This window comes from Biomphalaria glabrata, chromosome 4, assembly GCF_947242115.1.
Source record: "Biomphalaria glabrata chromosome 4, xgBioGlab47.1, whole genome shotgun sequence".
Lineage (NCBI taxonomy): Eukaryota > Metazoa > Mollusca > Gastropoda > Planorbidae > Biomphalaria > Biomphalaria glabrata.
In genome coordinates this window covers 29,929,175-29,947,199 of record NC_074714.1, presented here as the reverse complement: position 1 = coordinate 29,947,199, position 18,025 = coordinate 29,929,175, and the positions used below count along the sequence as shown (strand labels likewise).

Genomic DNA, 18,025 nt, shown 5'->3' with positions numbered 1-18,025 from the left:
TTACAATGACTTGTTTTTGTTGAATGGCAATAATGTTTTATTTTGTATATGTTGAAATCTGATCCCCAGACATGCCTACCCCCAAGACCCAGAATGTGGAACACTCAGGTTGAAAATGTGGAATTTTGGGCTCCAATGTGGAACATAAACGCGTTTATGTTTGTTAGCCTTACTGAACGCAATATAAATAAAACTTCAATTATATTACTTTAATAACAATACTAGTTTGCTTCTTATAAATTAGATGTAAATATTATAATTAAAAGTAAGAAAACCTTTAATTCATAATTATGTCCTTTGTTTGAAATCAATAGTTCTAACTCCTAAATGATGAATTCTAACTAATATGTATTCTAATGACCTAGACTCAAATGTTACTGTATCTATTTTTATTTGTTACTACTAGATATAGATCTACTGACTATATCTAGATTATTCTAGATCTACTTGATTATCTATCCTTTTCTAGGGCTCTACTCTAATCACTCTAGATGTTGTCTCTAGTTCTAGATCTAAAATAATTTAAGAGTCTACTAGTGACTTACTAGTCTAGACCCCTAGACCTACATCTAATAAGTCCTCTAAGTCTATGAACACAGATTGACACAGATTATAAAAATAATATTATAGATTATAGATCTAAATATTAATGTCTAGATCTATACACTTATTCAACTTATTGAGAACTAAATTTATTACATAATTATTTTATCATAATATGATAATGATACATAGAAATCTAGAATCCAATCTAGATCTATCACCTTCTTACTTCTAAGTCTATTTCTATATAGATCTAAATCTAGATTTAGTATCATCTAGTTATCTAGTGCTAGTCCTACTTTTACTTTTAGATCTAGACTCTAGAAACTAAACTAATAATTAATTTAGACTATGTAAATAATAAGTAGAATAGCAGATCTAGATCTAGACTAATAACTAATTGACTATTGATGTCTATTGTGGTATTGTCAGAGTCAGAGTATTGTCACTATTCTATTTCTAACACTAACCCAACTGGTTTCTTAGGTTTCTAAGTAATCTAAGAAAAGGATCTAGACTAGATCTAGTAGATAGTTAAGAAAGTAGATCTAGACCTAAATGTAATTATTAACTTACTTAGACACAGTAAGGCCTAAGGCTAAGGCTAAATAAGGCTACCTACAGTATGAGAATACTCAGAATAGAGTCTAGAGTCTAGGACTAGACTCACTAGATCTAGTCTAGACTAGTAGAGCCATTGTCGGGAAAGAAAGGGATTTGAATGGAACATTTGGCTTATTAGCACTTACTAGATCTATATTCTAGATTCTAAGAATAGATCTAGTATCTAGACCTAGACTGCCTAGAGTACTAGATTGTCTAGATCTATGTCTAGATCTAGCTCAACCTTATCTTCGTAAATTTAGGACACACCGGGTCCGGAAGAAGATGAAATGTAAACAATAAACACAGACCTATATATATTTTATTTTGCATTCAGTATTTTCATTTCGCATTATCAATAAATAATGAAAAATTGGCGATTTTTTTTTTGTGTCGGAATTCAGACTTGGCGGAACAAAAAATCGTGAATGCGGAACGGCAGAACATGTGAGCTTTTTTGATGCTTTTGCGGGACGGTTACGCATAATGCGGCACTGTAGGCATGTCTGGATCCCCCATGTCTCCTCTAGACTATTATTGTCAATTGTAATCCTGTAAACTGGGAGAACATTGTTAACTAATACACTTCTTTCAAGAAAAACAATACAAAATATATATACATATATTAAAATTCAAGTTTTAATTTATTTTAATTTTTGAAACTTCGCAATAAAAAATCCAATAGTGTCAACATTGTAAAGGTCTTTGTCATCAGAATATAAAAAACTAGGATCGAATCTCTGAACTTTTGATTTGTCTTCACTGGATAAGTCACAAGTGGGTAAAGCATCACCTCCAAGTTTATAAGGCTAAACAAAATAAATGGAAATGACAAATAATAGACATATATTATATAATAATAATAATAATCTTTATTATCCGTATGGAAATTTGTCTTACAATTTGTGCATTACACCAAACAAAAAACATTATAACTATAAGAAACCAAAGTGTACATTCACACCAGACTCACTCATAGTTTACATGTGACAAAGTCTATACCAGATTGTTCTTATTTAATGATTTGATTGCCAGGGGAACAAAAGAGTGTTTGTGTCTGTTTGTCTTTGCTATCGGTGTCTTGTATCTCTTTTGTGATGGTACTAACATATATATGCACACTAAGTACTTAAGTTTGAGTTTTTCTTTGAAAAAAGAGACCACTGTGCTTCTATTATTTCAGATATATACCTGTTCTTATGACCACTGACTGGCATACTTAAGAATATATACCCGTTAATATAACCACTGACAAGCATACTATAACTTCTGAAGTTAATGTTTATTTAGAAATATTTGCAAGTGACATTTAGAAAAGTCTGCAACATATTAAAAATGGTTTGTGAGCTCACTAAAGTACAAAAAGCATCATCAAGTAGTTACTGAGAAAACTTTGATTGTTTTCAGAATGAGAAGTACATGGTTCATTTATTCTCCTTAGTCTTGTTCTTTAAAAGGGCTTTCAAATTATACTATTTATCAACAAGAACTCAAGGGTATATCTGACTAATTATGACAAAAGAAAGATATTTGAACAATACCCATGTTTTTGTTACAAAGACAAATTGTTTTTATATTTTCAATATGATTAATATTTTAATTTCTATAACCATAAATGTATTATAAGCATACACACTAAACAATGTACTAATAAAATTTGATAACTCAGCCCTTAATTCTTGAGCTAAAACAAATTGTTGAACATTTTAAAAATGTAAGAAACCAAAATAAAGTTTACTTTGATAAATAACAGAGCTGTTTGTTTTGATGTTATTTCTTGTTTGTTTTGATGTTATTTCTTGTTTGTTTTGATGTTATTTCTTGTTTGTTTTGATGTTATTTCTTGTTTGTTTTGATGTTATTTCTTGTTTGTTTTGATGTTATTTCTTGTTTGTTTTGATGCTATTTCTTATTGTATGTTTTATTTTTCTTTGAAGTACAAAATATATCCATAAGTGGTATGACAATAATTATAGCAAGATATAGAGTTGAATCTAAAAAAATAATAGCCAACCAAAGACAAGAAAAAGATTTTGGATTAGTTTGAAAACAATTGTTCAAGATATTATGATGATCATGGTTGTATCCTTCTATTGTCTACATTTATGATGTAACAAAATAGTTTAACTCTTTCTCTCCTTATTAACAATATCATCGTTGATTTGACCTCATTAAATTTAATTAATGTTTAGTCTTATAAACTTTAATTTGTTTTATATAAAAAGAGCATGTATTCTCCTATAAATCTAGACTAAAAGTAACATTTTCTGATTACAAACGAAAATGTTATTGAAGTTCAATCATAACAGGGTAGAATGTACAAATGTGAAAAATGAACAATTCTGTCAGAAAGTCCAAAGTGCAAAAATAATTACGAAGATAAAGAGTTAATGGCTCTTACATACGTGAAAGCTAGGAAAAAATACTTTTTGTGAAGCTTTGTAAACAATGTGAACAGGAAAATAGAGCCAAAATGCATATCACCAGAATTCACTTCTAACAACTAATTGTCAATACTAAGGACAAATAAAGATTATCAGATAAAAACAAAGAACGCAAACCATTGTCATTACCAACACAAACATTAACACAGAACTTACTGTATGTATGAGTTCTATTTGGGGATTTGTAGCTAGCAGTCTAGAAACTTGATCCTCATTTTCTTCTTTGGTTATTGTACATGTACTGTAGACCATCACACCTCCAGGTTTTAATAACTTGACAGCCTAAATAATAAGAATAATTAAAAAAAAAACCAACAAGATTATCAGCTATAAAAAAACACATTGTCTATAGCAATTGTCACACCCATGTATAGACAGTTCAAGATTGGTCATTGTAAGACAGTTTGGCTTTATTTAAATTATGTCATACCACACAAAAAGAAAAAAATGCAAGACATACCTTGATAAAAAAAAATTAGTTCAAGTTTAAGCAGAAAAATATATATAGGTCAAGGTAATGGAATGACAAAAAATTTAATAATAAACCAAGTTGAACGTTTATAGAGTTTATAGAGAGTGTGTCACGGGGTGACATCATGATTCTAGAAGTTTCTATGAAAAAGGTATAAAAGACTAGAGAAGGTTAGAGAGTTTTGGAGTTATTTAGTTAGAAAGTTAGAGCTAGTGCTAGCTTAAAGTAAAAACATTTGATTAGTTTTTGTTCATCATTACAGTATCCTGTATCTAATTTGTACAGGCTGTATGTATATTGCTTCATATTACAGTTCAAAGACATTTAACTAAAAAAAAAGTATATTAACATTATGTCACTTCAATGTTTCTTAAAGTGATTTGAGCTATAATCACGGCACCACTGAATCTGCATGTCAGATGATTTTGGAGAAAATACAGCACAAGTTTCTCTTCAAACATATTTCTTGAACTGTCTATACAAATGTTAGACAACAATCATTGAATGTAACATAAAAAAATTAAATGATCAAGTACATGAAACATACCGTTTTTAAAAGTTGATGCTGGATAACTGGATAAGATCTGAGTTGATTAAGTAAAATCTCATTTTTGTAGCAAGGTCTCTGGCCTAGAGCACTGCAAGGAGCATCCACCAAAATACGATCAAAGGTCTCTGGGCTGTAGGGTGGCCTATTAGAGCCATCTAAGTCAATCAATCAAATGTTACTTAATCAATGATAAGACCAGTGAACAGATTTGATTTCTCAAAGAAAATGGTCTGATTACCTGCACTAGGACACCATGCTTTTGTTGAATCAAAGACATACATCTCTATATTCTTCTTCTTTAAGGTTTGCATTTTCTTTACTCTTTGAGAGCTTTTGTCTAGTGCAATAACAAGTCCCTAACAAATTAGAAAAGGAATACAAAAGTTTACCTATATAGAAACACTGAACTGAGACAATAGGAATTCTATGTGTCTTTAAATATAGGTTATTATCTATAGACAGTGCTTTTTTTTGTGATGGTACGCAGCGGTTAACCGGCATATTTTTTTCAAAGTGGGGAAAAAAATATTACTTTTCTTGCATTTTAACGAAGACCATAAGTAGTACTAAGAAAACAGACAGTGACACAGATTGCTAAAAAAGGCTATATACTTTATCTCCAATCAAGCCAGCTATATGAGTTGTCTTTCCTCCTGGTGCTGCACACATGTCTAGAATGATCTCCCCTTCCTGTGGATCCAAAGCATAGACACAGGCAATAGAGGGTAAATTTTGAGAAGAAATCCTGACTGTTAACATTTCTGCAAGGGAAGGGGCTTCATATACCGGATGAGTCATCAGTATGCCAATCCCACTGCAAAAAGTAACATGCTATCTTTACCAATATTATTATATGTAACAAAAATGATAAAGAACAGTAATGAAGCAAAAAAAGAAAGATATATCATAATTATAATTTTGTTCAGCCAATTACCCTTAAACATACTGTTTTATAAAAAATTTTTTTAGAAAAATTAAAACATTATTTATATGCAGATTTTTGTAATTTTGTGTTCTTCTGATATTTCTAAGTTATTGGCAACTCAAGTGAAATCATTAAATTTTCAAAGTAATAACTTCATTATACAGCTATTTTCTCTAATTAAGTAAATTGCTTTTGGAAAAAAAAATTAAGCCTTGGTATTCTGACTTCCATTTTATTTTATTATTACAAATGTAACAATAAGCAATGAATGACTGTAAGACAGTATTCTTCATAGAGAAAATAAATTAAGCCTTGGTTATTTGTCTTCCATTTTATTTTATCATTACAAATGTAACAATAAGCAATGATTGACTGTAAGACAGTACTCTTCATAGAGATTGGCTTGTTGCCTGTATTTGTTTTAAGAACAATTACCCTCATGACTGTTGTTGCTTAATGTGTTTATAACAACCTAGATCAACATAATGTGGAGAAAAATTCACAATGAGGTCATGTGATAAAATTGAATGGGTGTAATGAGGACTTAAAATTGTTTTGCTCTTAGGTTTTTGTAGAAAGTATTTTTAATATCAAATGTTGAGTTTTAAAACAAGGATTGCCCTGGAAGAACTAAAAGGTTGCAGTTTGGTGAAAGGATCCAGTGTATATATAGATAAAAGGTTGTCAGCCTAAGAACTGTTTAGTATCAGGATGGAGCTAAGTTGTTTGAAGTGCTAGTTGTACTGATTGAGTTTCAAAGGTCTAACAAGTTACAAGTCACATTGTTACATAAATTATTGACACAGTATCAAATTTTTCTTTTGAAAATTTAAAATCATCTTTAATAAGTTTTTCATTTACATAACATGGCTTACCTTTGTAAAGTCTGAGAGTTAAACAAATCAGATCTAGAAACATGAGCTACACCATTTCCAACAAACAACTTCTGATTACTATAGCAAGTAGCTGTTCCTTTCAAACAGTGTCCATCAAGGTCAGCATACACAGATACAACATCGCCAGCTCTAAGACCTTCAAATAAATGATTATACAGGGGTTTTGAAATCTTGCTCCAATTAGTATCATGTACACAGACAAGAACTGAGTTATATTGTACAAAAAAAAAAGACATTAATTCTTGTCAACTATTTGAGTTCATCTTACTCATTGGAGCTCCCATAATTCCTACTTTGAAAACATGTGCACCTCTGAGAACTGCCATTCCACAGGACAAATCTACAATGATTTCTTTGTCTACCTGCAGATGTAGAAAACATTATCAAGTGTGTTCAAAAAATAATTTAGATTACAGTATTCTGCAACAACGCACACTGTTAACTAGAAAAACAAAACAACGCTAGAGCATAGTCTATCAAAACAACAACCTCTACAGATTTGATTGGTCATTCCACTAAACAAGTAGAAGTCACAATCCAATTCCCTGTCTGGATAATGAGATATTGAGACAGACCATGCACACAAGTAACCTCAAAGTATGTTACAAAATCAAACAACACAGCTCATTTTCCTTAGATGCGGAACAATGACTACTTGCTAGTAGTTGGTTAGTTCTCCTGAATTAAAGCGTCTTAAACCAAAACAAAAAAACAGGGCACTGACAGTTACTTTTGCTCAACATGGCCTACCTGAAGAGACAGTGAACGACAATATACCATTCAACAATTACAAATATAGACAGTTTGATACTAAATGGGGTTTAACAATAACTACATCAAGCCCTATATACCCTTAATCAAATGGTCAAAGTGAGATGTATGAGCCATATTGTTTGATTTTTATAACATACTTTGAGGTTACATGTTGGTATCATCAAGCAGATTTTCCTTAAAGCATACAAAATAGGTAAGATCCATATCTCACTATGCTTTAGTATAGAAATTATCCAATAAGCGGACTGTCATATTCTTCATCATAACTGCTTATGAACAGAAGAGACAGTATTTCAACTGATTCTAAACTGTTCAAACAATCAGTACTCAAGAATGCACAGACAGATGTTTTATTTTCAATTTTAACTTTGCATTTTTAAAAAAAATGAAATGAAAAAGAAAAGAAACTTAGTCTTAATTAGAACACAATTTTTAGGTTTTGTTTTTTCATTTATATTTTTAACACTATGTATAGAATCCAAATTTAGGTAATGAAATTTCACTAAAATGAGTCAGTTTCACAGACCCATATATAATAGGCCTATGGTCATTTTGTTTTTCCAAAATAGTGTTGCCTACATAATTTTAAAGCGTTGTAAAAGTTTCTTCATGGAGATAGAATTGAAAATGCAGCAGGTTTTTGGTCAAGTCGGCAATGGGTTTGATTCTGGGAAGGAATAGGCGGTAAGCATCTTCTGGCCTTTTTCTCTTAGTAAGAACACACTATTCATCCTGATAAAAAAAAAGTCGAGGGCCATATTAAAGCTAATAATATAGAGGGAGCTCTGGCCATTAGTATTATGCGAGGGACATTTTAGGTAGGCCTACATAATGCGCAAGTGCGTCTGTAATGGGCGTCATCTTTTTAATATATTCTTCATGTTAATGTTAGACTTCTCTATTGCAGGCGTTTTTTTTTTGTTGTTTTTTTTCACACAAAAGTTGTCACTATAATAAAGTGCAATAGACATAAGAAATGTTACTATTCTGAGACTAAAAATCCAGAAGAATCACACCAGCGGAGACGTTTTAAAATGTTTTCTTCAAAACGTTTTCACCCATATTGTAGAATACACACCTCGCAAAAAGCGATATACATTAAACAAGGTCTTATTAGAAGATAAAATGACGTCTCCTACTTAAGATATTTTAAATTTAAAACTTGTAATTTTACTAATATTGAGATAAATTACACTGAAAATAAAACATTTTTTTCGCCGCCCCCTCTCCTTGTTGTTAGTTGGTCATTGGCATGTCGCTACAAGCAGCTAGTACAACTGAACCAATGAAGGTGTTTTATATTCTACTCTCAACTAACAGCCATTTAAAATAAAAGTGACATTGTTTTAAAGTTGACCTTCTAGTTACTAGACCTACTTACAAGGCGAGCTATTCGACTCAAAACAAATATTACAAACAACCCACGAAAATTCAAGGTCAGGAAAGAGTCGGCGCCAATGTAAAAACCCATGGAAATCATCGCAAGCCGCTTTTTTTTTCTTTTTAAAGTGTCCAAAATAACTTCTTATTATACCAATATCATCTCCCCCAGTCCCCAAGTTTTTAAAGGATAATGGAATTAGTAGAATGTAAACAAAATATTTTGTTATTATTAAGCCAAAAATTAAAAAAAAGAAACCTTGAAATAATGATTTAGCTGCCCCTTACATTCGGCCGCCTGCGTGCAATGCACACAATAGGTAGCGGTGCCCTGGTTAGAACTACTGAAATAAACAGTTGTAGATCTATGTCAGAAGAACTTGTAGTGCCAATCAAGACAACTAGAAAAGTTCGAGTTGTCAAGGCACCAAGTAGATATCAATGTTAGAAGACCACTGTGTAATGGTGTCATTTTTGAACATGCAATAGACCCCCACCGGTAAAAACTTGTTTAATGAAATTTCAACCATCACAAAGGATGCTCAAGCTTGTTGTCTAATCCTAACCAGATGAGAAGTTGGTTTTGGTTAAACTTCTCATTAATTATTGTAAGTACTAGAGTCATGGGTTTGTAATAAACATGGTTGTTATTTTTATTTCTTTTATATTTTGGTGATGTGGCCTGCAGCAGGAATGTCGGAAAATATAATGGCCCGCAGGAAGAATAGGGCTGGGCATCACTGCACTAAAGGCATTACGATCATAAGATCATTGCCAAGTGACAAGAACAACATCATTCTAACATTTTCTAGAAAAGTCTATAACAATAACTAAAAGTGTAAATATTTTGACAACTGTACAAAATGTCTTATATAACTCTATGCTGTGTTAACTTTAGTATTGCTGCATTTTGTGTATGTTTCCTGCTTGAATGATTTTTAGTCTTTCCTGATTTCTTTATATTTAGGAAAATACACATTTGGCCCTAAAACTACACATTTACAAGTCTGGGAATACCCATTTCCATTTGGGCATGTAGTCATCTCTGCATTTTGTCTTATGCAAAAGACTAACATGTTCTAAATTTTGTGTTTTTACAGGACAAGACTTTGCCATTGAATAAACAAACTTTGTTGCCACAAAAAAAATGCATGTAATGAAGATTTTAATATATTTATTTATCAAAATGTAGCAATGTAGATGTATGTCTAATGAGTTAGAAATGCAAAGATTTTACCACGTCAATAGTTTTGGGTCCTCTGTTCTGAATAAGTAAACAGTCTTTCAACACAGGATGAATAAACATGTTGTATTCTGGTCTACAGAGAGCATCAGTTTGCTGAAGAAAGAAACAATATTCACAGACTAAAGAGAATTAATTTAATTAATCTTAACAACTTTAATTAATTTATTTTGATAACTTGAATATATCAAAATGAAAATTTGAGAAATGATGTATTATAAATGCTGTATTGTGTGCAGTATGTGTGTAGTGTAATAGACACTTCAAATAAATCAATAAATATTGGGTGTTACCTTTTTGAGATGGAGCTGAATTTCCTCCAATAAAATGTTATTATCTGGATCATTTTCTACTGAATTAATTCGCAGTGTTGTATAGAGGGGAGGTAGTGTCAAAACTTCTAAAAGTTGTTTAAAGTGTTCATCATTCTATATTTAAAAAAACAAAAAAAAAACAAACAATATAGATTAATGACACAATCAGAAGATTTTAAAATAAAGAAATATTCAAAGTTTTCAATTGGCATGTTTACAATTTCATTGTAAACAACAGTTAACATACCCTGGTAAAAAAAAATGCATAAATCTATTTGTCAACCAACCAATGAAAACTGTTAAAGAAGTAAAAAAAAAAATGTTGAAGGTGTATGTGATTTCTTTAAGCAAAAGGAATATTTTAAAGCAAAGCTTTTGTTATTGAAAACTGATCTATTGCTTATCACTACCAACAACTTTGATCTTTTACTCAAGGTATCTTCAAGACTAAGCTTAGTCTCTAAATCAACACTCTAATCCTAATCCTAGATGACTTAATTCTACTTTTTAATGAGCTTGGCTTCTGAAAGGGGGGCATTCATTAACATTGGTAGTTCATCAATGCCAATATCGTTTGGTAATTTATATTTGTAGCTTCTAACCAAGGAAAGGTGTCATTAGTATGACACAAGTCTGAGGAATGGGAGCAGAAACTATCACACAGATTTCAGAAATAGTTGTCTCCACAACTATATGGTCTCAGAAATGACTCACACTGACCAATTACTACTCAATACTACTCCATTGTTCTCAACTGACACTGACACTTATATTGTGTGTTTTTCTCCACAACTGGGACTCCAACAAGTTCTAGCTTGCTAGTCTTCCTTAAAAAGCAATAGATGATCAATGACACTTCATTCCCAATATGTGGTTCGTAACAGTTACAGTAAATTGTGATAATGTCATATATTAGCCATTTCACATATATGTTAAACTGCAGCAATCTTTGCCACTGTTCCTTAAAGCAGTAGCTCATTGAAGTAGATATCCTTCAGAGATGCTGGAGATGGATAGGTCACACCCTTTGCAAGCCTGCATCCAACATAACAAGCCAAGCCTTAACCTGGAACTCCCAAGGAAAGAGAAAGAGGAGATGGCCCAAGAATAAATGGCACAGCGACTGGAAAGCAGATACAAAGCAGATGGGCAGGACGTAGGGACAGATGGAGAGACTCGCCCAGAACTGAGACGCCTGTAGGAAGCTGATTGGTGGCCTATGCCCCAGAAGGGACCACAGACAGAGATGAGATAATGAGAAACTTTTATATGACAACCTATTTCTCTACACAAAGTATGAAAGGGACTAATTCTAACTTATACCACCACATCTGTCAAGTACAATTTCTTCCCCTTGTTTGATACTAAAAAAAAATAATCCCCAATAGTAATTAACTAATTGGTTAATTTTTTAAAATTGGTTCTTGTTTAGTCAGGTACAAGAAATAATTTTGCAAAATTTCAACTTAATCTGAGATAGAATGTGGATTAAATAACCTGTACAAATGTTTTACCAAACAGACAGAGTGAGTTGATATAAGCTTTGCAAAAGATGCATCAGCTACAAAACATCAATCTCAGGAAAAATGATGCTTATTATAAACTAAGCCTAACATGATCAACATATAAATTTTCGCCCCCAAACACAGCTCAATAGAAACTCATGTTCCAGAAGATGAAAATTGTATCTAACAATTATGGAGTATCACCAGAGAATGCCAACAGTATCCTTCAAAGCTGCATACTTTATCAAGAAGCAAAATGAGGATACAGATCACCTCTTTAGAAGACAAACTGTAAGCAGAACCCTTCTATATTATCTTAAAGACTAGCATTACCCACCGGCTATGCCTGTTGATTTGACTTTTGATATAATGATTTTTTTTTTACATGCACTCCCCTCTCTTTTTTTCCTACTTATAACTTGGACCAGCCCGTAAATTCGATTATCACTTTTACGCATGCTCATTTTTCAATATATATAAAATTAAATGAGTGCATTTTTTTTAAACCAGACATTTCAACTTCTTTCAATAACTGCCAACATGTTTGTCAGTCTATTTCATTGATTTGCCACAAGGTTACTACTAATAGTTCTAGATTCTAGACTCTATATTATCATTTTTATCAATATGTAGTATTAATCTAGATCTCTATATAAATGTAGATAGGATTTAAATTTTAGATGTACATTTGGAAGTTGCCACACATCTTATATTCATATAATTTTTTAAAATTAAAATAATGTTAAAGTTACATTTAAATCTAGCAAAACTCTGTATTCTATACTTACTAGAATATATATATTATGTGTGTGTGTGTGTGTGTTTCTCCAGCTGTGAGTCTGCCCCATGGATGCAAGCAACAGAGCCCTGTTTTGCCTGCAAGGGGGGGTTGACAACCCCAAAATACCTGCAAGCATGATGCCTCTTATATCTTCACGACATAAATAAAACATTTGCCGCTTTATATATATATATATATATATATATATATCTTTAAATACAAACTATAAATTCTAAGCTTTTAAGCTTTTACTTAATTACTATAATCTACATGTATGTTTGAACATTTCATTTTTTTTATATATAATATGCACATAGATAGGCCTACCTCTTACTACTATATTAGTATAAATCAAACTTTGTAGCACCTATGTTAAAAGTTAAGAAGATCTTACCAAATATAGAACTAGTTAACTGGATCTTCTAACTAATAGTAGCTTAGAGTTAGAGTACTTAGACTGACTTTTATACTAGATATCTAGATCTAGTCAAGATCTATCATATGTCATTTTAATTCTATGAGAATAGTAACAGAGTAGATCCATCAATTTACACCTATCTATATCTAGGTCTAATAAAGAAACTAGTAAGTATTAAGTATTAGAGATCTAGACATACAATAGTCATAGTCTCTGACACAAAGAAGATTACGCTGGCTCGGACATGTCACCCGCATGCCAGATGGTAGAATCCCGAAAGATATCTTATATGCTGAGCTTGTGGAAGGAGTCAGACCCAAGGGCCGCCCAAGACTAACATATAGAGATGTCTGCAAGCGAGACATGAGAGCCTCAGGCATCAGTGAAAGCATGTGGGAAAACATAGCCAAAGACCGGAGTGCATGGAGACAGACTGTGCGTGCTGGGACAACCCTTGCTGAGAACAAAAGAATTGAAGCGGCTTTAATCAAGAGGGAAAAAAAGAAAGCTGCCCTGTCTGCTAGCCCTAAATCAGAGGCATACACATGTACGAATTGTGGCAAAGTCTGCCGTTCTAGAATTGGCTTGATTAGCCACACCAGATTCTGCCCCGTCTCAAGATTAAGCCAAAACCAGTGACTCACTTGGGCGCATCCATTGCCTTTCGAGACAAAAGGAGCCATATATATATATAGATATAGAGTCTCTGAGTCTAGTCTAGACTTTAACTTGTCTAGGAATAGAGTGTCACTAGAGCTACTAGTTAACTAGATATTAGATTTTCTCTACATTTAGGTCTAGACTAGACCTAAACCCAAAATTATATATATACTCTAGATTTAGTTATAGATCTTGAAGTTAGATCTAGACACTAATCTAGTAATGCTAAGAATAAGATGATAGAAGTCTAGCCCTAACTAGAATCAACTAGAATCATCTATTCTAGGCTACTAGATCTAGAATCTAGAGTCTTGCCTTTATTAAAATAAGTTTTTTATATTATATCTAGAATCTAGATTGAATTAGATCTAGACTTTACAAGTAGAATATTATATCTCATTATCTGATAATAGATTATAATAGATACGATCTACTTTTGATCTACGCTGCTTCTGCCTAGGGACCACCTAGTCAGGCTAGTGGTAGATTGTAACTCAAGTAACTGTAAGTTGTAAGATATTCTAACTAATTATTCTAATTAACTAGATTCTAGATCTAATAGTTAATACTCATTGACGACATTGATATCGATCTATCATTATCATCTACTGAGATGATCTAGACTAGTCTATTAGATACCACTTGTGACTAGCCTGACTAGGTCTAGATCTAGATTCTAGATCTAGATTTCTAGACTTGTCCCTGGGCAGAAGCAGCGTATATAGATCAAAAGTAGATCATATGTATTATAATTTATCATAATTATTTATCATAATATCAGATATAATATTCTACTAGATCTAGTAAAGTCTAGATCTAATTAAATCTAGATTCTAGAATTTTATTCTAGATCTACATCTAGTAATAAAAACATTTTTAAAAAGACAAGACTATAGATCTATTAATCTATTCATAATTCATACTCATACATACGCCGTATGATACGGCGATGATTACGCCATTTGATTTAGACTTAGATCTAGAAGTTAGATTTATGGTACGCCGGAGGTCACGGTACGGCAATTTCGCATTTTCGGGTAAATACGTTCAACTTCTAAAATCATTTAAAATGTAGAAATAGATCTAGAACTCTAGACTAGATCTAGCCTCTAGGTCTGGTTTCAATTTTTATGCCGGCAGATCAAACTTATTAGAATTAGATCTACTTACTAAATTAGCATAATTAGGCTCTCAGGCCGGGGCCATACGGATTTGTTTCTAACTTTTGTTTACGTTTTTGATACAAAGCGAAAAATCGGAAATAGCGCATGCGCCGTAACTTAAGAATTGTAACTTCCTGTCTTTCTTTAAATTTGACTTATTAAGTTTTAATTTGAAAGATCAAAACGTGAATGTGAAAAAAAAAAGTCTGATACCGAGCCGGCAATCAGTCGGACTGGCGTTTGCCGGCAAGTTTTTTTTTTTTACTTCGATTTTGCCGGCTATAGCCGGCGATCTTGCATCCATGGCCGCTGCCTCCACCCAAATGGTGTTGCAACTTACTGGCAAGGATGGATGGCAGCCTGGTCTTGCGGTATGCTCACTGGAGTGACTGGACTGTTGTCTGGTCGTTTTGATAGTCCCAGGTTCATATTTGTCTGCTAGGCTGTCATCCCCTATCAACCTGTGGGAGTTTTGGGCAAGGATGTATATAGCAAAATTATCTTCAACTCTGAAGGAACATTCGAAACATGTAACAACAACAAAAAAAAAAAAAAAGTCTGTTTTATTTGCTTTGTAGTCCATATTTGAGTATTTAATAATAACGTAAAGGGACCAATGTTTAAATAATTAAATTAAGTGATGTTATTAAACTGTGGCAGAACAAAATCAATTTTAAAATCTCTTTTAAAGAAGAAATTTGGATATGTCCTTGCCAATGCAATTGTTTTACATGTTTCGGAAGTTCCTATAAAATTGGAGATAATTACATCCTAGCCCAAACCTTCACCAGGGCGGTGCATGGGCAGGGTTTGAATCCAGGAATATAGGTAACCGTCCAAAGCACATACAACATGACCAAGCAGCCATCCATTTCAGGAAGTCTTTCTTACATCAGAACAGTAAAAATTATTCAGGCCATCCAAATGTGAGTTGATGTCTTTTGTGTGAACAAAACAGGTCCACTATTTACAATCTTGTTGATTACAAGGATGACCATGTAACACAATATAAAGCTCATTAAAATGTAATCCTCTGCTTCAGAGTTTGTTACACTTTGATCCAACAGCGGCGACAAGCTTACAGCAATTTCTTATCTATAGTATATATATATATACTAAATTATTTAGATTTGAATTTGATCTTCTACTTAGATGTAGGCCTACTATATATATATAACTTCCCACCAATGAAAGGAAGTAATTTTTTTGTAGGCCCTATTTGGTCGGAAGGGGGGGGGGCGTCACTAGTAAAAGCTTGAGAAACATTGCTAGGTCTATAGTATAGAGTATAGATCAGCAATGCCCAACCTAATTCAACCTGCAGGCCATTTTAATTTCTGACACTTATGTCGCATGACAGAAAAAGTATAAAAAAGAAATGAGATTGTGCTGAAACAATGTATTAGAAACTTGTGGATCTAGTACTTACATTAATTAATAGGATATTGAATGATTATCTCGTATTTTGTTACGCGCCGTGACAGTGAACTGGCTTTATTTCTCATTGTAGACTTTACCAATGACTCATTTTCCTCTTTTTGTTAATATTCCCATTGATCCTATTATCTCTAGATGTAGTTTAAACTTTAACAATCGCGGCTCAAACCAAGAATGTCGTCATATTTGTTTTATATTTATAATTATAGTGCTGTTTATATGTTGCTGTTTTTTTTTAAACAGCCACACTTTACAAAACTAATATATGTTGGCTTGTTAGATCTATCATCATATCATGTGGTACAAAATAAAAAAGTAAAGATCCTTTTAACTTTTCCTGGTAGGCTTTAACTAAATTGAAATCCAGAATAAACTTGAAGTTTCTTCGGCTCTCCCATTTTTAATCATTTTATTAACGTACACATGTTCATAACAAAGTTCATTGTCATGGACGTCATGGTGTCCAGTCCAGTCCATCAGGGAAAAACTCAAAAAGTGAGGGCCCTAACTTCTAGATCTAGAATCTGCATTTTTTTTTACACTTTGTACCGACGTTTCGGCGGGGCGGATCTGGTCCGCGGGCTGTATTTTGGACATCGCTGGTAGATGACATGGTGATGATCTGTAGTAACTCAACTGTCTATAGCTAGATCTAGAATAGAGTATAGTAGTCTAATTCTGTTTTTAATAAATCTTACCGAATATGAAAGCTTAAGTGCTTGATACACATCATCTGAACTGAAATGTATTATCATTTTTTTTTTTTAATTTTAGACTAGTCTAGAATCTAGCTTAGATTATTTGGCAGCTGTCTATCCGTACGTATGATGACGTACTGAACGGTACTGACGTGACCTCCTTGCTAGCAGAGCGCGCCCGGTCACTGTCCCTCTCTCTCTCTCTCCTCTCCTCTTTTAGTAAGGTACATCTTAGATCTATGTAAGATAGATTTAGATATAGATTTTTTTCTACAAATTATTCTTGGAATAATATTAATGTTTAGATGGTATTATATGTTTTTAATAGGGTTTGTTGCTGAACATAAAAATTATATATAGTAGAGTCACTATTGTGGAACAGTTTGCAGCTACTTTTAGTTTTCAAATTTTTGCTCCGTAATAGTTAGACCTATGGAAAAACTAAAAGTATCTAGGTATTGCCCATCCATTTTCCGATAAAAATAGACGCTTTGTTTAGCTTTTCAACAGATATTTAAATTTTACATTCAATTCGACTGAGATATGGGTAGTCACAATTACGGAACAGGATTTTTAAAGAAGTCACAATTGCGGAACACGGTAAAAATGTCGGAACAAAGCCTATATAAAGCATATATTTTATTAGTCTAATACTTGAACTCCTTATCCTTTACATTAAATTTATTTTATTAAAGCTTAAGACAACACGTTGTCACTTTTAGATTCTCTACCTCTTCTTTAATTGTATTTGACGTCACACTACCCTGATTTTCCTTACACGTTTTTTTTCCCACTATTCTTTTATTCTTTTTTGTTATATTAATATTATATATATATATGGTATAATGATTTGTCTTCTTTTTGCTGGACGTATGGTAATCATAAATTATATATTATATGTAATATTATTCTCTAAATGTTTTTTAATTTATGTATACTAATACAAACTCATTTTAAATTCCGATATCTAAATCACTATGTAAATATTAAGCTAAATGAATAGTAAATGCGCAGGTCAAATAAATAACATCTATAGTGTTCCACAATTGTGACTATCTTTAAAAAGGTAAAAACAGGATAAACACCTCCTAATTTAAAAAAAATTGAATTCCTTGTAGATAGCTATGAAATGAAGTTTTTCCTCATCCATTTATAAACCGAAAAATATGTGTATCATGCAGGTGATGTGTCATTATCATTTTAAAAAAGCCTTAAGCCA

The 18,025-nt window shown here is 32.4% G+C and overlaps 1 protein-coding gene across 4 annotated transcripts; it reads right to left on the bottom strand.

Annotated features, from left to right (window-relative positions):
• Window positions 1-1,761: 1,761 nt before the first annotated feature.
• LOC106072053 (tRNA (cytosine(72)-C(5))-methyltransferase NSUN6-like) lies at window positions 1,762-16,960 on the bottom strand. 4 transcript variants are annotated; one of them, XM_056025357.1, is made up of 11 exons: window positions 16,807-16,946; window positions 15,012-15,132; window positions 10,124-10,258; window positions 9,825-9,926; window positions 6,702-6,795; window positions 6,413-6,569; window positions 5,225-5,426; window positions 4,851-4,968; window positions 4,610-4,767; window positions 3,747-3,872; window positions 1,762-1,955 (listed from the first exon to the last, which is right to left on the bottom strand). In XM_056025357.1, exons 1-11 carry the CDS (start codon window positions 16,839-16,841, stop codon window positions 1,791-1,793), a joined length of 1,413 nt encoding a protein of 470 aa, XP_055881332.1. In that variant the 5' UTR covers window positions 16,842-16,946; the 3' UTR covers window positions 1,762-1,790. The 4 variants fall into 4 exon arrangements, with proteins under 4 accessions (XP_055881332.1, XP_055881334.1, XP_055881333.1 ...); XM_056025359.1 differs by lacking the exon at window positions 15,012-15,132 and adding an exon at window positions 12,438-12,556 and having other exon boundaries at window positions 16,807-16,910; XM_056025358.1 differs by lacking the exon at window positions 16,807-16,946 and adding an exon at window positions 16,101-16,117.
• Window positions 16,961-18,025: the final 1,065 nt, after the last annotated feature.